The sequence below is a fragment of the Cricetulus griseus genome, chromosome 3 (genome assembly GCF_003668045.3).
Source record: "Cricetulus griseus strain 17A/GY chromosome 3, alternate assembly CriGri-PICRH-1.0, whole genome shotgun sequence".
NCBI classification, from domain to species: Eukaryota; Metazoa; Chordata; class Mammalia; order Rodentia; family Cricetidae; genus Cricetulus; species Cricetulus griseus.
Genome location: NC_048596.1, coordinates 145791128 through 145817284, shown reverse-complemented (window position 1 = coordinate 145817284; position 26157 = coordinate 145791128). Strand labels below are relative to the sequence as shown.

The 26157-nt window shown below is 37.8% G+C and overlaps 1 protein-coding gene across 1 annotated transcript in view; it reads right to left on the bottom strand.

The window, feature by feature from the left end:
• Zdhhc13 (zinc finger DHHC-type palmitoyltransferase 13) overlaps nucleotides 1–25844 on the bottom strand; it is a 42939-nt gene extending 17095 nt beyond the window's left edge. The window contains exons 1-10 of the mRNA XM_027410485.2: nucleotides 25713–25844; nucleotides 17929–18074; nucleotides 14778–14900; nucleotides 12997–13074; nucleotides 11160–11304; nucleotides 9837–9901; nucleotides 7553–7715; nucleotides 7208–7333; nucleotides 4618–4751; nucleotides 1608–1708 (exon numbers count right to left, since the gene is read on the bottom strand). Of these exons, the coding sequence (XP_027266286.1) occupies nucleotides 1608–1708; nucleotides 4618–4751; nucleotides 7208–7333; nucleotides 7553–7715; nucleotides 9837–9901; nucleotides 11160–11304; nucleotides 12997–13074; nucleotides 14778–14900; nucleotides 17929–18074; nucleotides 25713–25739 (1108 nt within the window). The 5' untranslated portion in view covers nucleotides 25740–25844. The remainder of the gene's footprint in view (nucleotides 1–1607; nucleotides 1709–4617; nucleotides 4752–7207; nucleotides 7334–7552; nucleotides 7716–9836; nucleotides 9902–11159; nucleotides 11305–12996; nucleotides 13075–14777; nucleotides 14901–17928; nucleotides 18075–25712) is intronic.
• Nucleotides 25845–26157: the final 313 nt, after the last annotated feature.

Below are 26157 nucleotides of genomic sequence, written 5' to 3'. Positions count from 1 at the left end.
ACATTGCATCGTGTTCATTCTGACACCTTGAGAGTCTATCTAGTAAGAAAACCAATTCTCCTAACATAATATACCTTCACAAGTATCAAGCAGGTCTTAGTTATAGTCAAGTGAGAATTAGTTTCTGCAAATGAGGTTGATAGACTATGATGGGGTTCTATATCTTGTTAATTTTTGATCTGTAAAACCAAAATAATGTAAAATCTGGAATAACTGAAGTTGCTTATATTTAAAAAATTCATCAAAAATCACAATTTCAAAAACTGTTCAAAGACACAAAAGTATGAATCATGCCTTTTCAGTATAATGTTCACTGTCCTAGCATCTATGAGCACTGGGTCATCTGTGAATGATGTGGTAGAAACTATGCTGTCCTTAAGTGGTGATAAGAAAATTAATTTTAAATTAATTAAAATCCTTATCAAATCAGTAATTACAAGTCCAAGATTAGAGGTTTTTTTTTTTAAAAAAAACCTACTGACATCTACAGTATTTATGCCTTTCACTTAGGTTAAAGGAAAACAAATCATATTAGAAATAATAAAACAGCATTAAAGCAAAAAACACGGCATGGTGGCTATAGATATGCACTCTGAAAACTCATATGCCCATCCTATTTATTCCTGTGGGAAAGATTCTTAAATTTCTCTTTTGCATTTCTTCAATAAGTACCCTAGTCTTTTCTTTCAGAAATATCATTACCAGAAAAAGATACAGACACAGAAAGTAAGGCAATAAGCCAAAAAGCACGTTTCTTCCCACCACACTTCTTTCCCTGGCACATAGCAGAATTATAACAGTTTCATAGGAAGGAGAGAAGGAAGTCTGGAAAGAGATGGAAGCCTGGACATGTGTATGGTGTTACAAATGGATATAAACCAAAGAGCAATCCTTCTTCAACTTCTAGGTGGCTGAATCTGGTCACCTTCAAGAGGACCAGAGGACCATGCACTGGACTTAGACCTGCATCCCTGTCTTCATGTAATAAACATACTTACTAGATATAAGATGTAATTTCCATTTGAAACCACACAAGTAGGCCATAAAAGAATAAAGGCCAGGGCTAAAATTTTTAGAGGACCAAGGACAAAATGTGGTAAAGTACATGTTAGAAGTAGTTTTCTTGAAATCTGTTTCACATCTACTCAAAACTCATTTAATGTTGCTTAGGATCGCTGCCTGAGCCATTAGCTTTGAATTGCTTAGCATTACCGAGGACCATATTTCCCCAAATCTCTCCCATATAGCCAATTTTGGTACCCAGGAGACTTATTTATCAATTGTAACTGCTGACCAAGTTTAAACAGCCATCTGACCTTCAAGTATCTCAAAACACCAACATATTGTTATGAGCCCAAGTAAAGCAATATGCATTCTATAGTCATTTTCCTGGAAGGAAGAATGCTAGAAACTGATGTCTGTATAGCACCAAGTAGATTTAACAGAATCAAGTATATTCAACATTAAGCTCAGCCAGAATCAATATGTGAGTGCAAATACAAGTTGTATCCCTTAGATTTTTTCCCACTATGTAAGCTGCTAACAATGGCATTACTGATTTTTGAAAGTAAAACAAAATATGTATTTCATTTAAGCTTAAAGGATATCAGGAAAGAATAAGATGAACCAAGTCATAAATATCCAGAAAATGGAACTTAGCAGAAAGACCGTTGGTAAGTACACAAGGTTCTTATAGCCAACCAAAAACCTGGAGGAAAAAAACAAAAACAAAAACAAAAACAAGCAAACACTCAGTGTTAGTGAAGTAGGGTATTGGTATGATTCATGTCATATCAGTTCTAATTCCTCAAAACAATGACAAGTCGCAGCAGCAGCAGCCTCTCCCCTGACTGTTTATGTGTCAGTTCAATCTTTCACATGAGACAACTGTATGGTAATCTATCAAAAGCACACACTGCGGCTCCTCTCAGCTACTTGTAATTATTTCATCCATGACAACACATTTCAGTGAATATTCTGTATTTCTATTGTAACATTATATTGTATTTTTTCATGTAATTTTGAAACATACCAAAATACAAAAATGTAAATACTTGGAAATTTACTTTCATTTGTAAGCAAGCTTTTGTCAAGTCTATGTTTATGAAATAGCAGGTGCACAAAACCTTAACCATGAGCTAGCTTGAGGAGCAGTCACAACGTGAAAATACATAACAGCTAAAATGACAGTAGTCACCACAGCACTCACAATCTCAGCCCAACAGCCGGCAGCTTGATGTTCTTGTGTAATTTGTTCAAAAGGCTAATACTGTAGTTTCAAAAGTAATACATGAAAACATCTTCCACATCAAACTCAATATAGACATCTTATAAACAAATATACTCTACCCAGATACATTTTAGAATTTTTATTAGAAATGGCTACTGGTGGGTTACAAAAAGGGGGTGAGGTGTAAGCAAGGGCTGACAACTGGTGCCTATGAAAGGAACATTTGAAATGTTGTTTAGTCAAAAGAAAAAAAAATGCCACAATGACCATAGACAATTAGGATAAAAGCCTATCTGAGAAGAACTTGTGGCACCAGGTACATGCTGCTACAATGGGTAAAAACGGAGTCTACTGCAACCTCCATGTCTGAACTGAGACTTTATAGGAAAAAAAGGTGCACTTGGTCTAATAAAATAGTGCAATGAATTGCCAAATCCACAAGGGCTTGTTATTTCTGACAGGTGTCACATAGAAGTCTAGATCAAGAAGCAACCACCCCTCAAGCCAAATAACAACAGAAGTGTGCAGCTGCTCATTTCCACAAAACTGAAACTCTAGAGAAATATGAGAAAAATAGGGCAGCGGACCAATCTGCCACATGCATTTGGCTCATATCTGAAATATAGTCATAAAACCAAAGCTATTCATACAATAATTTTTTACCAATTTGGATTTTAATAAAAACATTCAAATAACTAAATAAAATGTTTCTGTTGTTGGTGAGTACAAATTGCTAGGTAAGCCCTTGTTGTGTCTTTAAAAAAAAAATCTAATGACTGATTCCTGCTAGTTTTGCTAAACTAGTATTCAAATAGCCAGTAGAAAATGAGTATTTTCTAAGCCATATTTCTGAATCATACAATTTTAGGTATTTTGTTATTTTTCAGAAATTTGAACTAGTATTTCACATTTAAATTCTAATTTGTTTCCACCTAACTATCCTGGTCTTTGGGTGACTAAGTAAAGATTCCTGTTTTTCTTATGACAAAAAGTAGTGCATGATTATTCTAGAAAGTGCAGGCAGCAAAAGGACTCTGGGACAGGCACATTTACGGTCTTAGCTGGCAGGCTGCACTGTCTTCCAGATCTTTTCTATAGATCGTTATCTGCATTTACAGTTTGTCTCATTCAGTGGATGAAAATGTTCAGCAGCAGAGACAAATTCCTACTTTTATGGGCTCTACATTACAGGAAGTTTCTAGGAAGAGAGGAAACTGGGTGATGCAGTAGAGCTGCATCAGGATGGCTTCACATCCTGGTGGTGTCTGAACCCAGGCCTGAGTGACTTCTTCAGTTACAAAATGATCCAGTGTCAAAACACTTGAGGTCAGTGCACCAGCAAAGCTCAGGGAAGAAGCTAGTGTTCCAGAAGCAGAAAGAAAGAAAGGTAGGAGTGCAGTGTGGGGATGGAGATTGGGATGAAGGCGTGGGGAGGGAATCTGTTTTTTTGTTTTGTTTTTCTCTGAAGCATAACAACAAGCTTTAAAGGGGATTTTTAACCAGAAAACAGGCGGAAATGAATCTGCGTCATCTGTTATGTGGGGTACACTACAGGGGTGAAGGCAGGAGACCAGCCAGGGGCTTGGCAGGAAGTACTTACAAAGGGCTAAATGTTGGGAGTGAAGGCAAGGAGATAATCAAGGATGACACCCACATTCACCTGAGGAACTGACACCTTGTCACTAAGATGGGGAACTGGGGAAGAGACTGGGATGTGACAAATACAGAGAGTATACTAGCCATTGTTCTAAATATTTACATCCAAAGCCATGAAGTGGGTATTATCACAATTATCCTCATTTACAGATAAAGAAACTGAGGCACAAGAGAGGGAGAGCAACTTGTTTGAGATTGGACTGGTAGGTGTTAAAGCTAAACCCGGGTCCAGGCAATATGTCTGACCCACCATGCATATCTATCTATCTCTCTCTCTCTCTCTCTCTCTCTCTCTCTCTCTCTCTCTCTCTGTGTATGTGTATGATTTTTAAAGAGAGCTACAGTGTATTTACTGTTTCATCACCTTCACAATTATATTCAGGTTGCTTCAATTCTAAAAACTATCAAGCAGAAAAATAATTAGTATAAAATTAATTTAGGATGTGAAAAATGGGTAAATGCTTCAAGACATAAAATGGTTACAAAACTTTATCACTGTCAAACTGAATGACACAATGTGTGACCCACATATTTATTTTCCACCAATGTCTGCTTTTAGCCTAAAGCTATGCCACCAAATCCCTCTCTTCCTACCATTCTGAGGATGTTGTCACATGGTTCAGTAATACGTATAGCTCAACATCAATCTGAGATTCCAGCTGATTTAGAACAGAAATAGGCAGCTACACTGGAAATGTAATAACCAGCTTTGCAAAGATGAATATACACACCTTGGAAATAAAGATGTCAGAAAAAACAATGCTACTAGAAGACATCCTTTTAAAAGCCAAGAGTCTGAATTGAAGTCCAGGATATATCCAACAGCCCACAGGGTGATCACAGACAGTATCAGCAGCAGGAAGAGCTATTGAAAAATCAGAGTTTTAGAACTTTGTGGATCAAACCTCCTAACGATAATTAGTTCAGTACATACAAGAACTACTTCCGAAGCACAGAACAACTTAACCCAACTAGCAAATTTTCTTCAAATTGCTTCAAATTTAAAATATGATTGACTTATATACCTTAGAGATAATCTTAAAAATTTTGCTTAATGACATTTAGCTTTTACTTTCCCTCAAAAAAGGCAATTTAAAAGGAAAGTGATAATAAATATTTACATTTTCAAAAATAATTTCTTTTAGTTAGAACTCTACATCACCAACAAAAAGAAACTAAAGGAACTACAAAAACCAGTACAATCGAGGGCCTTGGCCCTGCCCAGGATGATATGACAGACTTTGGGGAACCCCCAGGGAGTGTAAGTTTAGGGAGCAGAGGGGGGATGAGGTAGAGGGCTGGTGGGGAGTTGGGGGGTAGGGGAGGGAGAGGGAGAAGGGATTGACATGTGAAGCAAGCTTGTTTCTAATTTGAACTAATAAAAAAAATAATCTCTTAGGAAAAAAAATCAGTACAATCAAGACTACAGTAACTGCACCTTGAATCCAACCTGGCATGACCCCTCACTAAGAATGCCAGAGAAAGAGTTCTGAAAAGGATGAGCTTGATTTGGAGCATTTGGAACTGTGAATGGCTATGAACACCCAGGGGAGATCCAGGAGGCAGTCTGTAGGGCAGAGCTACAATTTCGAAGTCTTGGGACTTATCTATCTGCACAGAGGCCGGAAAGCTGTACGTGAGCAATTTTCCTGAGACTGTGATGGCAGAATATTAGCCAAGCCAAGCATTCAAGTCTAAGAACAAAGCTAATTCCCCAAAAGTAACCAAGAAAGACTGATTGGAAAGCCATATTCAAAACCTGGGAGAGAAAAGCAGGGAAGCCAGAAGGAAGTCTTGGTACTCAGGGGGTCAAAGACTGAAATATTTCTTCAGAATGCTAATGTTTCAGCTTACACTGACAAGGTTAAAGGAATGAAACCCTGAGCTAGCCGGCCATTGGTAGTGGTGGTACTGGGCTCCACAATGGAGCATCTCAGTGCCTTGAGTCTAAGTCTCCAGAAAGCTAGGTTTTGAAATAGCAAAGAAGAAAAATGCACTTTGCCTTATTTCCTTCCAGTTTTACTCCTGCAAGCTGTTCTGGGAGTAAGATAATTTCATATGGCATCAAGTCTTCAAAGTTTCCAGTTTTTACTTACTGACAAAAATATAGTAGAAATCTACAATATAACCAAAGTCACAAAATAATTTCAGAAGAGTAATAATTAAATGTGGACATGACAACTGAAAATCTAGAACCTAACAGCCTTCTACATGAGCTACACTATTTACTGGGGAAATCCTGTGTACAAGCTGTTCCACACATGGGACAATAAACTGGAGAGCATTTTCCCCCCATGAAGCTGAAATTCCAGCTGGGAAGACAAACAGAAATGTTAAAGTACATAAAATCTGGACTTATATTTTCAAGGACTCATCTGCAGGATTAACGGCGCTGGGCATTGGTGACATGTTGAGAAGGAATCAAATTTCATATATAAAATGAAGCAGAAGCAAATGCCATTTAGGGGATGAATATATAGAAAAGTTTTCTAGGACAGAATCTTGGTGTTGCTATTCCTAAGTAGTTGGGGAGTAACATCTTTCTTCACACCAACTGAAAACTAAGCATAACACTTACAGTGATTTTTTCATGTAAAAATCTTGCATCTGCTAAAGTGACTATCATATTTGAGAACAAAAACATTAATCAATCCAATACCCATTTTATCAGTGTGAATTACATTCACAACTATGGCTTAGTTTTCTTAGCCATTTGTGAGAGAAAGCTGAAATTCCTAAACCATATTTTACTGTTTAGTTCTCTTTAAGTTCAGAACACTATAGAGAGGAATTGCTAAGTTAAAAAAAAAGTTATGCTCAATAGGAAAATAAGTTTATATGAAGACTAATGGGGCTGGACTAATGTGGCATTAGTGAAGTGATGAGATCAGGTTCTAGAGACAAATTGACAGCAGGACCAGCCAGAAGCACACCAACATGGATACAGGGTATGATTGACAGCACACATCATGATGGATGAGAAAGAGGAGACCAGGAGGCTTAGTCACAGGTGGGCAGGAGCCGGATGCCAGTTTTGATACCTCACATTGTAAATGTCTACTAGACACTGAACTGGGGTCAAGTAGATGCCACTCTCAGAATCAAACCCATTTTACATTTCAATTCATTCCTTAAGTAATTAGCAGATACACCAGGTAACACATAATTTGGACACCATCTACCTGACAATTAACGTTAAACAACTAGTGAAATTCGAGATTTCTTTCTTTGGGCTGTGGGATACATGGGAAAGATGCCATTTACAGATCCACTGCTGCCCTAAAACCAAAAACTAACAAAAACTTTTATCACATAGAATACCTCGCATTTATGTAGCCATCTCCAAAGCTTAAACTTTTTGTTGGCTCTCATCTTGGCTTCTGTTTTTAGCATGTGAATAATGAGCTGGTTTTTATTTTGTACAGCCATATCAAGAGGTGTTTCTCCCTTAAAAAGCAAAAAACATTACATTTACATTTTTTGATACAGTACAGGTATCAAAATGCTTTTTTTTTACAATAATAGACTCAACACATTTATTCTAACAGTAGCTATTATTATTTTATCTTGTAGTATCTAAAACCCAAATGAATAGCTACCAGTACATTAAATACTCATCTTTAACTGAAGATACAATGAACTAGGGAAGAGAATACTAGGTCATACCTTAGCATTTCGGATGTCCAGGCTAGAACCAGCTTCCAAAAGCTTATCAACTGCACTGATATTTCCTGCTGCAACTGCCCAGTGAAGTGGAGTGTTCTGATGTGTTTTATCAACAACACTGAGAGAGGGATTAAACTTCAAAAGAAATCCAGTTGGTTCTGGCCTGTGTCAAAACAGTAAAAATACCACAAGGCATTAGTAGGGATGAAGAGATGCAGATGTGAGGAGAAAATGCAAACAGAGACACTTTAAGGTTAGTGTATCAATTAACAGGTAAGCATTCTGAAGAACTAGAATACTGGAAGCTGTACAAGTGTCTTTTACTCTTTAAAAAAAATTAGGAGTTATTTTTATTTATGTATAGGTGTGAAGGGACATTATGTGTGCATGCCAGACAAGGCCAGAGGAGGGCAGGCAGTTGGGAACCCTCTCTAGTGGGTTCTAAGACAGAACTCTGGTCTTCTGTAAGAGCAGCAAGTGCTCTTAGGCATTGAACCATCTATTTCTCCAGCCCCAAATGTCTTTTATTTAAATACTCCAAATTCAGACTTACATGATCATGCTTGGGGCAAATGATAAACTTGATAACCTCACAATCTAAATTAAACCTTATGCTGCTATAGCATGTGCAAACAGTAATAAAAAATGACTAGTTCTGTTCTAGTTACTAGCAGGGAAGATCAAACAAACAAGAAAGACAGCTCTTAAATGGCAGCCTGCTGTATCAGTGACATAATTTAGATAGCAATACAGGGGATAAAGGAAGTTCTCTTCATGTTGTTCTATTTAGTTATTAATATTTTTAAAAACTGTCAATTTAACCTTGGCTAATATTAAATGGTGTACAATTAAACACTAATTGCATGTCTTACTTAAGCAGATAAACTAAAATCTACCTTTATATTCTCTTTCTATCAACTACTAGGTAAAACAGGTGTAAATACAGGTTGAGTATCTCTTTTCCAAAATACTTGGGACCAGAAAACTATCTTGTGTTTTCTTTGGGGGGGGGGATGGCTAGATATTTTAGGATATCTGCTAGTCCTTAAGGACAAGCAGCAAATGTAAAATGAAATTCATTTGCTTCATATGCATCATATATATATATAGTTTAAAGTTATATTTTTAATGATTACTTGCATTATGTATGGTGTGAAACTTTCTATTCAATATGTTGTCTAAAAAATTCATATTTTGAATATTTGGAACTTAGAATCTGAGATTAGTAATGCTCAACTTATACAGATGTTATGTTATCTAAAAATAAAATCAGATTTTAAACATTTAGGACTTAGAATTCCAAGATTAGGAATCTCAAATTTCTTAAAATATTAGTACATTTAGAAAGTGATAAGCTAAGCTGGGTGGTGATGGTGCATGCCTTTATTCCAAGCACTTGGGAGGCAGAGACAGGCAGATCTCTGAGTTCAAGGTCAGTGTGGTCTAAAGAGTGAGTTCCAAGACAGCTAGGACTACACAGAGAAACCCAGTCTTAAAACATATAAACAAACAAACAAACAAAAAAGGTGATAATCAAGAAAACAATTCAATGAAATACTTTTCTTTTTTATCATCAATACTTTCCTTTCCTTCAAGAGATCTATCAATAAGAACAAGATCTGACTTTACTTACTCTATTAAGCTCTAACAAAACTTCTAGCAAAATCCTACCTGTTAGCCCCATGTCTACATAAAAAGAAAACCAGAAAAATGGTTCTACAACAAATCTAGCTCCAGTAGGAGGTGTGTCAAGGAGAAGCAGACCTGGGGATTCAGTACAACCTTGGAAACAAATTGATAATGAGAAAACTTTAACAAGTATGTGTGTACAAGGAATAATGATAGCTGACCACATGGTGGGCATTAAGTATGTGTTTATGAATATGTATCTGATCACATCCTGTAACAGACTCTTGTCACATCAGCTCTATCAGTGTCTTCAGAGCAGTTAGCAATAGCAGAGAGACTTAATTTCACTGTTGTCAGAAAAGTGAGTTTATCATAGAGATTTGTGATTATGAGAACATCTAAATTTGTCATCTTTTCAGGTTCAAAAGAAGAAATAGGTCTATTAATAAGCATATGCTAAGGAATACCAACTCTGTAAACTTTCAAACTTTTCATCAAAGCTACCAAGAGAAAAGAAAGTCCTTCAATGGTATACAGCTACTCAGTGTAAAATCTTCAGCATGTCCTAGCATCTCACAGAACAAGATACTTGAGACTGTATTTGCAGAAAACTCATAGGAACCAAGAAGCAGAATAAGGCAATCCAGTAACTTACCCAATTACTTTGTAAGCTGATAGCATGAGAGGCGTCTGGCCATTGACATCTGTCATATTCACACTCTAGTTAAAAATTAATCAATTAGCAAAACTGTGAACATAGTAAAAAAAAGTTGCATTTCTTAGTAAATAAATACTTCTTTGACACATGCAGTCCCATCACTGCTCTACAAAAATGATTCAAATATGACTTAAGCTAAAAAAAAAAAATGTTTTGCTTTTACAGAGTAAAAACCTATAGACTGCTACAAAACATTTTAAAGGGAGAATCTGAATATATGATATTAAGTGTTCTATGATTCGAAAGGAAAAGATAGCTGACAATCAAAAACCAAAATGACAAAGAGATCTTGAAGTCATCTCATTTAATCCTTGACTCATGGATTCATGTTAACATTCATCCAATAACAGTGAACTACCTATCTTCAGAGTCACTTTATTTTTTTGCACTTGCTTCAAATAGTTAAACAAAAAAAATTCAAAACTCTTTATAAGGGATACAGTCCTTCACAAAACAGGGCCAGGCATGAGGTACACTAGTGGCACTCAAGTCAAAGAGTTTAAGGTACTAAGGATTCTTAAGACCCCGGAGAAACAGAACACATAAGTCTCCCTTCTCATACATCTTTCCAAAATGAAGCCCAGGAGGTTATAATTGTTTTACTTCACTGGGCTGTATGAGAGAAAGTGCTTATAGAGGGAGAATAATCAATCCAGTGGCATTTGTGCAAACATGTTTCCACAGCCATTCCAGACAAGACTGCTAACACATTAACCACCTTGCTGTCAGAAAACACACTCCAGCAAGCACAGCTAACAGCGAAACTCCCACTGCTGACAGCCTATAATTTAACCTGTGCTCTGAAGGACATCATTTTCATTACTCAGAGAACAATAAAAAAGATGCACACATTCAAATTAGCCTCCCATTTGAGCCCAAATAATGAAAGCAAACGATGGGTTAATAGTATTCTGACTGCCATTTCTACACTCAAGCAGAAGAAAAATACAGGCTTTGAGGTCATGTTTCTGAAAAACCCTGAAAATTACTGGTCTCGTCAGAAAAACTATTATAGGCTTACAAGTTTCAGAAACATTAAGTGATGCTGAGCTAAAATAACCTGTCTTTCTCCTTCTAATGAAGCCAAAACAAAAACAAAAAAACAGTGCTGAACAGCTAGGTTGGTTTACAAAGGTTAATTCTGAATATCCAGACATCCATTAACTTCCAGTTTAAAACTTAGGGTAGACCAGGGCCAATAAGCTTCCCAGTATGTTCAGATCACACAACCTAGAATATAAGGGGCATTTCAAAACATACCTGCCCCTTGGAGATGAGATAAGCTATAATAGGCATGTGCTGAAACAGGACTGCCAGATGAATGCTGCTGAATCCCTCTCCATCAATCAGAGTGGGGTCTGCACCATGCTGGAGTAATAAGATGACCATAGGCAAATGTCCTTGTCTGCAAACAGAAAAAAGTTAAAATGTACTGTATTTGTAGAAGTATTCATGCAGAAAACCAAAAAACAAAACAAAAACAACAACAAAAATAAACCCCCCAAAATCCAGGAAGAAACTACATCTCTAAGACATGAGGGATTCTGGCTGGATGAAAGGGTGTTTTCTAATAGGAAGATGTTTTAAATACTGGAAGCTATACAAGTGTCTTTTACTCTTAAAAAAAAAAAAAAAAAGGAGTTGTTTTTATTTATGTATAGGTGTGTAGAGACATATGTGTACATGCTAGGTGAAGCCAGAGGAGGGCATCTGATTTCCTGGAGCTGGAGTTGCAGGCAGTTGTGAACCACTCTATAGTGGGTTCTAAGAACTCTGGTCTTCTGTAAGAGAAGCAAGTGATCTTAAGCTCTGGGCCATCTCTCTCTCCAGCTCCAAATATCTTTAATTTAAATACTCCAAATTCAGACTTACATGATCATGCTTGGGGCAAATGATAAACTTGATGACCTCACAATCAAAATTCAACCTTATGTTGCTATAGCATGTGCAAACAGTAATAGCAAATGCCTAATACCAACAATGGAAACTTTAAAACCCCGTAGTTTTAGAAACCAAAACATATTGAGACATAGAAATAGAAATAGAAATATGATTATAGATATATAGAAATATATAGATATATAGATATATAGAAATATAGATATATATATAGATATATAGAAATATATAGATATATTGAAATATGATAGCATAATATTAAGACTTTGGGCACATTGTGAAAGCATTAAGAACCACATATATATTTATAAACCATATTATTAAGAACCATATACAGATAAAGAACCATATATATATATATATATATATATATATATATATATATATATATCTTCCCAAACAAAACTCATTTTCATGTAAACTAACCACAGCAATAGTTTGAGGGAGAAAAATAATCCTTAGGTTCCTCAACTCTTGCCTATTGAGAAAAGATTCTGCGATCTGCTTTGCAGTAACAATTAACTTTTCACTTTAGTTACAACCTCACCAACCAGAGTGGGTTAACCAGACAGACTGATTCTCTCAGCTTCACAGGATCAGTGTACCACACAGTAAACAAGGAGGCTAGATTTCATAAGTGCTATTGTAAACCGGCCTGCATCAACTTCAAAGGAGGTTACCCATTTGATCTTAAAAGACAGAGATACACTTTACTTTTATTTTGAGAGGAAATCAATCTCTCTCTTGTTTTCTTTTTTGAAGACAGGGTTTCTCTGTGTAGCCCTGGCTCACCAGGAACCCACTCTATAGTCCAGGCTGGCCTTGAACTCAAAGATGTACCTGCCCCTGCCTTCCAAGTGCTGGAATTAAAGGCACAAACCACTATTGTCCAGAAAAATCATTCTTAAAGGCTGGAAACTGAGTTTACAATTGAACTACTGCTTTCATTCATACAAACTAAATAGAGATGTTCATTCCAGTTTTAAAATGGAATTCCATACATTTGAGTCTGATAATCATACTGGAGCACAGGGATCAAGCACTAAACAACTCTCTGGAAATGCTAAAGTAGTACTTTATTTTGAAAAGAAGAGAGGGGACAAAGGAAAAGAAACCCATTCCCCTGCCTGCAGCTGAGTTTATGACCTGCTGCCATAAGCCACATACAGCTTAACTTCAGTTTGGAAAGACATCTTACCGGATGGCCCAGTGAAGAGGAGTTGAATTTAAATCACCTCCCAACTGATCTATCACAGCACCTTTGGAAATATAAAACCTGTTAAAGGCAATGAAAATAAGACATTAAACTTTAGATTAATACTGAGAAAGGAAAGTCCTCCCCCATCCCACCCTCCTATCCCCACCCTAAGACAAAGTCTCATGTATCCCAGGCCAGCTTCAAACTTGCTAGGTGGCCAAAGATGACCTGAACTAACTTCTGATAATCCTGTCTCCACTTCCTGATTACTGAGATTATAGGTGTGCACCATCACATCCAGTTTTTATGTGGTACTGGGATCCAACCCAGGAAAGTTGTCTACCAACCCAACCCAACTTTTTCTTAGCACTATATTATAAAACAGAAATTAGAGAACTCTCCTGAAGGGCCCAAATCTATGTAAGTCTCAAAACTATGTAGGACAGCAGCAGACAAATCTCTGGTGAAACACTTAATAGTATATACATAATTATTTCTGCTATAATTAGCATTCCACTATCACCCACAAACCCAACACATGGTAACTTCCCTGAACATCCTAATGACTATAGCACTCTTAAATAGCTTCGAAAGTAGAAAGAGGAAGGTGCGATTTTATCATTTTTAGCAGTTCAAAATTAGAAGTAGCATGTGGGAATGAATTTTTTTTTTAATTTTATTTATTTTCTATACAGTGTTCTGTCTGCATATATGCCTGAAGACAAGAAGAGGGTGACAGATCTCATTAAAGACAGTTCTGAGCCACCATGTGGTTGCTGGGAATTGAATTCAGGTCCTCTGGAAGAACAGCCAGTGCTCTTAACCAGTGAGCCATTTCTCCAGCCCAGGAATGAATTCTTAAAGTAGCAAAAAAATGAATTTAAAATCTATTTTGAGAACATAAGGTATGAAGTACTGTATACAGTGAACCTACAATGGAATGAAAACAATTTTCATCTCTAGTTTAGAGAAGTTTATTTTCTTACTTCAAAGATGTGCTTCATTTATCACATTATCTAAAGAATATACCATGAGTTTGTCAATATGTATTATAAGATTTTTAAACTAGTAAATTTAGTCTTTTAGAACTCAAGGATTTTATAATATGAAACATATACACTCAAATACTCAACACCAATAGCATTTTACACACTAACGTAAAAATTGTTATACCAAACAATGATGGGTAGGCAGCAGGGCTTTCTTTATGAAGAACTATATAAACCATTAAATGCTCACTTCAAACAGTATTCCACATTTAACTTTTTTCAAATTTAATTCTCTACCTATCTATTCCTCTTGCTGTTTTAACACAAAATATTTCAATGCTTCTTCTAGAATTAGATGCAACTTCTATCCTGACAATGTTTGTAATGTTATTCCTTTCTTTTTAAAATACAGGCTGGGCGTTGGTGGCGCACGCCTTTAATCCCAGCACTTGGGAGGCAGAGGCAGGCAGATCTCTGTGAGTTCGAGCCCTGGTCTCCAGAGCAAGTGCCAGGATAGGCTCCAAAGCTACACAAAGAAACCCTGTCTCGAAAAAACAAAACAAACAAACAAATAAAACAAAACACATCTGCTTTCACTTAATAGCCTTTATGTTTACGATAGGTCCTCTTTATGATTGGTTCTCTTCTACTCTATAGTAACAGATGTGTGGCAAATTCCAGGTATTCATTTACAATATAAGGCCATAGTCATCCAACTCATAGGAAAAACAAAACGAAAGTGAGTTCCAGAAGCACAAAGACCAGTTCACTCGCATATACACTCCATCTTACTTTACAAGCTCCAGTCTATTGTTAATGGCAGCCCAGTGAAGTAGAGACACATTTTCTCTGTCTGGTTGTCTGACATCATATCCTGCTTCTACCAACTCTTTACATCGTTCGAAAATTCCATATCTTAAGTAAGAAAAAAAAGAAAAGCATAGTTAATACTATTATAATAGTTTTATGTGTAAAAATTTCTTCCCTTTACCATGACTTTTTTTTTTAAATCCAAATAACTTTATAGTTAATACGGAAATACATAGTCCCTCAGTATTCTTGGAGGGATCCCTGCAGATGCAAACATCTGTGCATGTTTAAGTCCCTTACATAAAACGGTGTCATATATAATAATTATGCATATCTTCCCACATACTGTAAGTCAATTATAGGTTACTTACACAATATAGATACCATGTAAACAGCTGTCATACAATATTGTATAGCCAACCAAGACAAAATTTTAAAATTCTATGAATTACAGTACAAGAGCTGGTGAAGTATTTCCTGAAAACATTTTGAACCCAACTGGTTGAAACTGGTTGCTGACCTCCACAATGGTGAATTCTTTGATATGGTCTAAGTCTAATTGATGCACAAATAGTGTAAAGCCAAACAAAGTAAGCTCAGTGTACATACTGATGGATTAATTCATGTGGAGCTGAAGTAGACTTTCTTAAACTTTAGTGCTCAGACCTGCCCTCCTTCAATAATTACATTTGTTTAAGAACATATGGTGCTGGCTCCTGACTATAATCTTATCTCTGAAGCAAAGCACACCTATGCAACTATCTCACAATGTAGGAAAAATCCTAAAAGCAAACTTGGAATGGGAAGAATTCAACAATAAATGACCATAATGTAGACCTAGACAAGGAGGGAATGATGAGTCCTTCTTGCAAAAACTAAAACATGATACCCATGCTGTATTTTAAGAAGGGAGGGCTTTCTGGACAGAAGGAATAACATGTACAAAAACTGAGATGTGAAATACTATATAGATGTTCAAAGAAACAGAAGCAACTTAGCAATGCTAAGCACAAACAATACAGGAGAGAGGGAAGGGCAAGAGGCAAGACCACACAAGGTAGATGAGACTGTTAATGTCTCATCTATAGTTCAGTGGGAAACCAAGAAACTCTCAAACCAATCTTGAAAAGGAAAGTGCTGAGAATTCTAGTTTTAAGAAAGATTTCATTAGTGGTACTATAGAAGTTACTTAGACCAGCTTAAGAATAGATAAGAGTTCAGAGACCAACATAGGCGTGATGGCAGAGAATACAGGGGATGAGAAACTAAAGTTTGAGGCAGATAACAGGAATGGAAAAGAAGTCTAGGAGATATTGAATCTATTGAGGTATTTCTTCTAATACATGCATAAACTTAAAAATCTTTCATTAGCAACACCCCTACCTCCTTTTGGTTTCTTAAGACAGAGTTTCTCCATGTAGCTCTGGCTGGCTTGCTCAGCAGACCAGGCTGGCCTCAAACTTAAGAGATCCATCCTTCAGAGTGTTGGGATTAAAGGTGTGCACCCTGCCACCACCACCACTACCACAATTGCACATTTCTTTTGAACAGAAACTAACCACAACCTATCTTTCAGCACTTTCTCTGAAACTCATTTCTATCTAGAAGGACCTGAAAGTGTCAACTGGCTCTTACAGGTCAAAAATCAAACCAACTGGTGAATGATCTCACTTTTCCACACTGTATAATGAAAATGTATCTGCTTGATAAAAATGTGCACATGCCTTTGCAGCATTTTAAAGAGTGGAGGCATATGTATCACAATGCTAAGCGAAAACAATATGTGGAAGCTTCTGATAAATGACACAGCATCATAGTTGTATATTCCATCTTTTAAAGGTCACCTTGGTTATTTTGCTGGAAAAAAAATTCTCCCTTTTATTTGAGAAACATTAAGACGACACATTATTGGTCGTTTCGAACGTCTGTCTCTCTGCTCATTTCTCCTTTCCAAATAACTAACTAAAGATATCTCCACGATCATTTGAGAAGGTCCAAGACCTAACGTAACATCAGAGATGAGTTTTTATGGAGCTTCCCTGTGATTGCAGCTGATATCTAGCATTTGGCACAACAGAGCTTTCCAGGTGACAGAGACATTTCAATGTTCCCAATTCTGATTAAAACCAACATTCCCCTTAAGAACACTCTTGTCTTCCTAGCAACACAAACTACCAGATTATATTCACCCAATGTAGCGGACCTGGAGCCTTTAAACTTTATAAATACTGGTAACTAGGATACTTAGGTAATTCTTAACATATGAATAATGAACAAAAAACATTAGTCAGTGTTAAGACCAACCAGGAATTTAACAGAAACCATACTAAGATAGCCTGGTAATATTAATTCTTTATGGTGATTAGATGAGTATGTCATATTAAATAAATATAATGTTTATACTCAATACTAAAATATAAATTACTACCTAATTCTGTCTGATAGACAACACATTTCAAAATATGCTCAAAAGCGAGAGGTGAGAGGCCACTGAAATAAACAGGCTCCGTAAAGATGAAAACACTGGTAGTAACTGATGATATAGATGTCCACATATGATCACCATAAACAGAACTACTTTAAATGCAATTCCATTTTCAGCACAAGGAACAGACCCATTATTTGCTTCAAGTGGTCAGAGAATATACTTCTAACTATCTGTCCTCTGGTGCCAGCAAACAAAAATGTAGGAAACAGGTAATAATTAATGGCTAATATTTATAAACATGAGCTGTTATTTCCCATCCCATTCCTGTATTAGATTACAGCATGCTTTAAATTCAAATTCAGAGTCTGGTTTTAGTCTTGTTCCAACTCATTCATTCACTTTTCCAGTAAACAATTTACCAGGTACCCAATGAAAGACAGAAACTATGCAAGAGGCCTGGGGCTACAAACATAAAGGAGGTAGAATTTTGCTAAGAAGCCGCTCATAATCTAATGGAATTGCATGATACACAAACAGGCTATATACTACACTAAGTACTCTGATGCTGAAACGGCAAATTCACTTGGTGCTGGTATCGAGCTATTAGGATACAGTAAGGAAGTGACCATAAAGTACTATCAATTGCATACAAGTTATAGCAGCAAACAGGTTCTATGGATAACACAGAGCATCTAGTAGACTCACTGTGTGGCTTTGACAATGTCACAGTTACTGGAGTCCTCTATAAGAGGAAGAATTTCTTTTGCCTTCGAAAGTTCTTTGTTTTCGTGAGCACAGGTGCCGTGTCGACCAAATCCTGGAAGGTGTGAGCCATGGTTGTGATTCCTGCACTGAAGAGTAAGAGCAATTGACAAAACATATAAAAGAGTTAATATCATAATTAACTATGTAGTGAAGCATTCAATACTATCAACAATACCTAAGCTTTAAACTCTTACAGGAGTATCTTAGATAGTTTATCTTAGATGCTTAATATTAGAAAAAACACAAATTATAAATGTGGTCATAGAACAGGTTAGCTGAAAAGGCATGAACATGCCTGGGTAGTAATAGTAGAGAGTCATGGCTGCTGACATTGTCAGAACATTACTGGGATCTTGTTTTCAGAATTTTGGGTACACCCTAAAAATATTCTTCCCACTTCCAAATGAAGCAAGCTCTTGTATTTTCCTTTCCCAATGACAATGGAAACACCCTGTGGCAAGCAACATGTTAAAGGTGGTGGGATAATGTCCTCTATGACAATGATTAATAAGACTGTCTTAGCAGAGGCTCCTATTGGTTTTACAAAAACAGGTTGCTATGAAACAAACAAGACAGCAAGAAGCCCAAGTGGCAAGGACTGATGGTAGCTTCTGGAAGTGAAAGTGCCCCTGGTGACAGACATCAAGAAAATGAGAACAATTATCAAGCATCCACAAAGAGCTGACTTCCATTAGTAGTCACATGAGCTTGAGAAAGAAATGTAAGTTTCATAAGGGAACACAGCTCTGCCATGACACCAGCAAAGAATCCAGCCAAGCTGTGTCTGGACCTGACAAGCAGAAACACTGAGCTAATAAACTCTCTAAGCCATTACATATGTGATCATTTGTCATCGCTCAGCAACAGATAGCCAGTACAAAAGTGACCACAGGGTTCAGGGAAGGAGTCCCATCAGGCCTAGTAATTCCAGTTCCAAGGGATCTGACAGATCCCTCACACAGGCATACATGCAAGAAAAACACCACTGTGCAGAAAATAAAAAGAAATAAGTCATTAACAATTAAAAAAATAAAGAAAATCTCTCACAGGAATGACCAGCTGCTTTGGTTTTAGTTGATTACAGGTGTAGTCAAATTAACAATCAAAACTGGCCATAACAAGCTGGGTGGTGGTGACACACTTGACAATTGTCAACAACTTCGTTAAAATATCAAGTACACAAACATCAGGAAAGATGTTAGAAATGGGTTATAATCCCCAGGACAAATAAGGCTCATTGAGTCGTTTTAATGCCCCCAAAGCAAAGATCTAATGTTGAGATACATAACAGCTGAGTTTCTCAACACTTTCTAAAAAACAAAGAGATATTATTTGCATATATTCTAAAATTTAAAGAATGACTAAGATTCAACTCCAATGGTGGTAAAACTGTACACCATTCATTAGTATGATAACCAATCAAATCAATCTCTTAAACTGTTCAAATTCCCAAGTGGAAATAAAGTATTCAATGTCAATAAAGGCATTGCTTTTGTTAAGAGATGGCGCAGGTTGGGGGCTATATGTTAGTGATAAAGAGTGTTCAACTAGCATGGAGGAGGCCCTAGGTTCACGGCTCAAAAACTGAGGCAACAGTGAAGTAGAGGGTAAATTCCTGAATTACTGTTAAGCAAAGTCAAGAGGTACTTATGTACAACTAAAGATGATTTAAAAACCAGGAGTGCTTACCACCTTCAATATCGTTTCCTTGGTTATTAGCTGTTACAATTATATTACCTTGAAATATTTTAGAACTTTCTTTCTGAAACTGTTCTCTGAGCTGTATGAAAAAAATCTAATAATGTATTTTCTGATTCTCCTGTCTCCACCTCCAAAGTGCCAGAACTACAGGAATTTATCCTATACCTGGCCTTGACTGCTTCTTTTATACAGTGTTCAGTGTCAGTATTAAATGAATTACACAAAACTATCCCCAAAGCCATGAAACCACACTGCCAGCACCCCAGCACATTGCCCCCAACATACACTATTCCCACACTAAAGAAAGTTTCCTCATATTAAGAATAACTGCTTTTGCTTTTCTTCACAGTGTCATCCTTTGTATGTGCAGCCTTAAAACTAGTTGTTTTTCTCCTTTAATCTGGTGTGAAATCATGTTATATATGTAACCTTTGTTTTGCTTCATATTAGACTTACAAGTTGACATAAGAAGCTACAATGAGTTCATTCCTATTGATGTAAAATGATCCAATATTAACATGCCACAATCAACTTATTTATGTGGCCATTTGGATCTTTCCAGTTTGGGACTACTGCATACAATACTGCTGTGCACTTTCTTGTCTATGTCTCTGGGTATCCATGCATAAACGATTCTTAACAATGTGTAGCCAGAAGTGTAACTGACATTAAAGGTATGCTAAACCAGCTTAAAAATGGCTACATCAATTAAGGTTCCCAGAACAGGGAACATAGGAGCACAATGCAATAACCAGGACTGGATCTCTCCCTGGCTATCCTGCTATTTTAAAGACCCAGAAAACTGGACAAAATACCCGAAATAGGCTATTTTAACCATGAACAATAGGAAGGTATGAAAATGATCTCCAAGAAATCAGAGTTTAAGTTTTGTGTGTGTGTGAGTGAGGGGAAGGGGAGGGAGGGAGGGGGGTGGGAGGGAGAGGGAGGGAGGGAGGGAGGGAGGGAGGGAAATCGAAGAAAGCAAAAGAGAACTATATAGAGGAGATGGAATAGGGAGGTGGGCAGGATCTGGGAGGAGTTGAGGAAAGGGAAACCATGATCAGAACATAATGTACAAACAATTTTCAATTAAAAAGAAAGAAAGGAAGCAAGGGATGGGGGCGAACCTTACCATGAACCTAAAAATTTCAGAATTACCACTAGTCGCATGTGCAGACCAAAACAAAATAGTAAATTTGCTTAATGCATTGAGGTTATTGGTGATTATTTTAAGCTACTTTGTAACAATATTGTGTGGCAATGTTAAGAGGCCCGCTAGAGCCTCAGGGCCTCTGTCTATAAATGAGAAGCCAGAAATAATAGATGAAATATGTTGGGATACCTAAAGATGAGAGCAGATTTCAAGAGAGAAATAAGCTAATCAGGGAAGAAAGTGTGTGTATGTGTTGGGGGGTGCCAAAGCTTAAGATTTGAGACACTTAAAATTTCTCAATGCTTTCTAGAAACAAAAAGACATATTACTTGCATATATCCTAAATTTTGAAAAGTAAAAAGAATGTACTGTATACAGGTATGTACAGAGTGAACTCTACAAGGCTAGAAAAAGTCTGTCAATGGAAAACTCAATATAACACATAAAAATACACAGAGGTACATAAATATTAAGCATAAAGAATGCACTGGTTATATGACGATATGACAAAGCAAGTGTCAACAATATTTTGAGAAGTAAAGGGGAGTTCATCATATTATAGAGCTAATTCAATAAGAAGATATAACAACACCGAATGTGTAACGAATTTAAATGTTTAAATTCATGAAGTAAAAAATGTTTTAATTCATGAAGTAAAAACAACAACCTGTGAATCGGACAGACTTTAAAGAGCACTATCCAGTCCCATCAGCTTGGTCAACTGTTAGCACAACAGATGTATAGTATACTTCACAAAGGTCTTAATTTGCATATCCCTAATGGTGAATGTGGCTGAGCATTATTTCACATGCTCACCTGTCTTCTGAATATTTTCTATGAAGTTTATGTTTAAGTCTTTACTACCCTCCCTTTTTTGATACAGGGTCTCACTACATACAGTTCAGCCTCTAACTTGTAGTGATCATCCTGCTTCAGCTTCCTAAGAACTAGGATATCAGGCATGTGCTAACATGCCCAGCTAGCATTCTTCATTTGTGCTTTTTGTTTTCTTACTGTTAAGTTTTAAGAGTTCTTGACTTTAAACAATCTAGACATAGTACTAGAGATATGTGACTTGCAAATATTTTCCCTTGGGCTGTAGCTTTCTTTTTCTTAGAAGAACCATTCATGGGATAAGCTTTAAATTCTGATGTCCAGTTCATCAGCTTGTTATTTCACAGATGAATTTTTTATTTTGTGCTCAGTTCCAGGAACTACTCTTGAAATCACAATTCTTCTGGCTACTGAAGAAAGTTCCAGCACCCATGCTGCCAGAAGCCTTTGCTTGATTCTTAAGTGAAATGGATTTCTTATGGAGCTCTGTCTACCCAGATGCCCTCCTTTAGGAGTTAAGTCTACAACAGCAGCAAAACATAAGAATCGAAAAGGTAAATTATGTGCTGGGTTGATAGAGTCTGTCTTCTGGTCATCTTCAATCTTATTTCTATCATTTACTTTTCCAGAGTCCTGATGATGTTATATCATCTGCCAGACTTCACAGACACACTCAGTGGGAGAGGTGTGTTTTCAACCCTTCCATTTTACCCAGAACCAGAACCACAATGCTCTTTTGAATAGCTATGCTTTGCTCTATCTGCTAAAAAAAAAAAATATCAGCAGAGTCATACGTAGCCAAAAACAACATGCACTTAGTTATAGTAAAATGAAATTAAGAACCTTCTAGGAGTCTTTATATATCACAGTAATTATAATCTATTCAAGTGGATAAAAGCTAAAAGTCACTGGCTCTAGTAGTCTATGATTCCAATTCATTTGTTTTTCTCTGGTCCACTTAGGATTCCAGCTCACAAATTACTTAAGGTACCAGGATAACATGTGTTGTTTCTTGTCTGTTTCCATAAGAGACATGGGTTGGGGAGAAAGAGAAAGAAAGGAATAACAAGAAAGACACAGGGAAGAAAAGGGCCAAAATAGGAACATTATGTAAGAGGCACAAAGGTACACCTGTGGCAATCTTTATAATACAGTCTCCCAATTTTTTTTTTTTTAAATTTTCAGATCAAGAGGTGAAGGTCTATGCCACTTCCTCTTGACTTTAAGCTCTGTGAACTGCTTCACTAATAAAATACTGCAGAAATGATGCTGTGCCCGTTTGCAAGTCTAAGCCTTAGAAATGTATCTTCCTCTTCCTGTCTCCTAAGACACACTTCTTTTAGAATGCAGCTACCAGGCTATGTAGAAGACCAGGTCACATGTCACACAGAGGAGTCTGCTGAGAGTCAGCATCAACTACCAGATCTATGAGTAAAGACACTCCCAGATAATACCAGCACCAGCTAGCAATTCACATCTAGCTTATGAGTCTTTCCAGCTGAGGCTCTAGACACAATGGAACAGGAAGGCAAACCAACCTGAACCAGTCAATGTATTCAAATTTTTGATGTACAGATCCATGAGTTAACAATGGCTGTTCTTCATACCATTATGTTTTTGAGTGGTTTGTTATACAAGGACATGTAATTGGAGCATCTTTAAGCTACAGGGAAATTATCATGCAATCAAACTATTTTTAAAATAGCAAGTACACTTGAAGTTGCAATAGACTTTAAGAGAAAACCATGGTCTGGAAAACTCTGGTGAGGATCATTATCCTGACTCACAAATAAAGTGGGGGTAGGGAGGTATAACAGAGAATCATTAAAATTTGTCACAATGTTAACAGAAGTATCACAGTTACATTTTTTAAATTCACTATTGGTTGGACACCAGTTAGACTCTCATTTTTGATGCTTGCATCAGATACCAATCACTGCCCTCATTATTTCCCTGTGTCTTTCTTGTTATTCCTTTCTTTCTCTTTCTCCCCAACCCATGTCTCTTATGGAAACAGACAAGAAACAACACATGTTATCCTGGTACCTTAAGTAATTTGTGAGCTGGAATCCTAAGTGGACTAGAGAAAAACAAATGAATTGGAATCATAGACTACTAGAGCCAGGGACTTTTAGCTTTTATCCACTTGAATAGATTATAATTACTGTGATATATAAAGACTCCTAGAAGGTTCTTAATCACTCCCCATTATTTCTGGAAGAGGGGAAAGAGCATCATCAGGACCAGTGAGTATATTGCATAATAGTAAATGCTAGGGAGAAATATGAAACCAAGAAAAAGGTCATGGAGTGTTGTTGCTAGTGATGACAATGGGAAAGGCTTGCCACTTTAAGCACAAGGGGATGGAAAGTGCTACATGGAGGTGAGATTTGTCTGAGGACATTATAGATGTGGAGGAATAAGCCACATCAATGCACAGGAAAGAACATTCTGGGCAGAGAAAGTAAGTATAAAGGCCTGGATCCCAGTGTAGCTGGGAGTTTACTGACAAAACAAAACTGTAAAAGATGAGGTCCTAAACATAACAAAGAACCAGGTTGGGTAGAAAATTTCTGGCAAAAACCTATCAGCACCAAGTACCAAATTCAATAAAAGGGATGTTTTTTGTCAGTTTTGTTCATGAAGAATAGAGCCTAACTTCTAGAGGACATTCAAAACATTTCCTACATGAATGAGTGGAATGGCAGTGACACTTTGCTGCTCTTATAGCTATGACTCTACTTTCTTGAGTCTCAGTTCTCACTTTTAAAATTAGAAATAATTACTCTTTCCTAGCTCACAAGTGAGTAGTGAGGACCAAGAATGGGGGTAAGCTCTCCCCATTATAACAGAAGAAAGTAACAATAGAAATCATTATTAGCAACAATCTATCTTGGTCCACCAACTTCAACCTCTAAAATCATCCTCCCTTTTGATGTCATAGAACTTGGGCAGGGTAATTTTCCCTTCAGCATGGAGGAATAAACTTTAAGCCCCTATAGGTTTATTAAAAATGAGTGACAGTAATTAAAAAATGATGGCTACTCTTACCAACTTTTGAGTCTGAGAAAAATAATGAGACACAATTCCATGTAAAGAATCTACACCATTTTGTAAAATACAATCTCCCTGCACATCATTTTCTTTTAAAATGCAAGAACTCTCAATGAAAACACTTCAGCCTGCTATCTGCCACTTAAACCTACATCAAACTGGTTGAAGAAGAAAAAAAGAGAAAGATATGAAGAACGCCCTTGGGATTAGGAAAAACAGTTAAAGTCCAAGCAATGTGATTACTTCAAATTGCTTGGAAAATCTACTTCTAGCTCACTCGAATCAGGGACTGCTTCAGTTTTCTCACCTATAAGTGGTGATTTCTTTTGCTTAAGGATGCTGGGATAAAAAGATGCACAGTATGTGGCACATGCTAAACATTTGCTAGGATTGAAAAACCATCGACTGAAAGCCAGTTTTAGTCTTTAGAGGTCACAATCAAAAGGGACAAATTCTGAGTTCGCTTGGCTTTTAAAGCTTCCCCTGTGGCCTCTGGAACTGATGTAGCTTTGGGTAACAGGCGCCCTGCTAAGTGTAGAGTCCTTTGGGATTTTGCAGAAGGCACCAAGGAGTTCCTTCCTTCCGTCTCCATAGCCTCCAAGCTTTCAAGGAAGGCTGTAGGTGGGAACTAGAGTTAAGACAGCACAGGGTGGAGAGAAGGCGGCAGCCTAGGCGCTAGGGCTGAAAATTACTCAACAGAATCTCTGAGACTCCAGGCAAAGGTCTAAGGCTGGCTGGGCCACCTGAGGTGTGTCATCTGACACTTTCCAGGCCCCAGCAGACCCAGAGGCCGGTGCGTGACGCCCCGCAGCTAAATGGAAGCGGCAGGCGCGCCCGCCCTCGCTTCGCGGCCACAAGCAGGGGACAAGCAGCATCTTTCTCAGTGTGGCCAAGGCCCAGGCCTGGCTCCCTAGCGGAGCTGCCTCACCTGGCCACCGCTCGGGTCCCCACCGCCGTCCCCGCCCCGCCCTGCCGCGCTCACCTGCGAGCCCAGCCCCGGGCCCTCCATCACGCCCGGCGCCCGCCCCGCAGCGGCTCCTGCGCAGAGTGGCGGCTGCGGCTCGCCGGCCAGCACGCCTCAGCCGCCTCTCGCTCACTTCCGGCTCGCGCCCCGCCCCCGTAGCTGCGTGCTTCCCCGCGCTGCCAATCAGCCACGCCGAGCCAATCCCCGCCCTCTCTCGCACGGAGGCGGGGCTTTCTCACCTTTAGAGAACTGCCGGTCGTGCCCCGCCCCTGCTATGCTACCTCCCACAGCCCCACCCTTGGCACCCCTCAGGTGGAGGCTCTACAGGTGCTGGATTGGGCTGTCCCCAAACTAGATGTTCTTGTGGAAATCTCTACCTCACCTCAGTCTCCCTAACTGTGAAATGGAGTCAAGAGCAACTTCATCTAAGCATTTGGAAGATTCACTGAGGAAAAGTATGCAC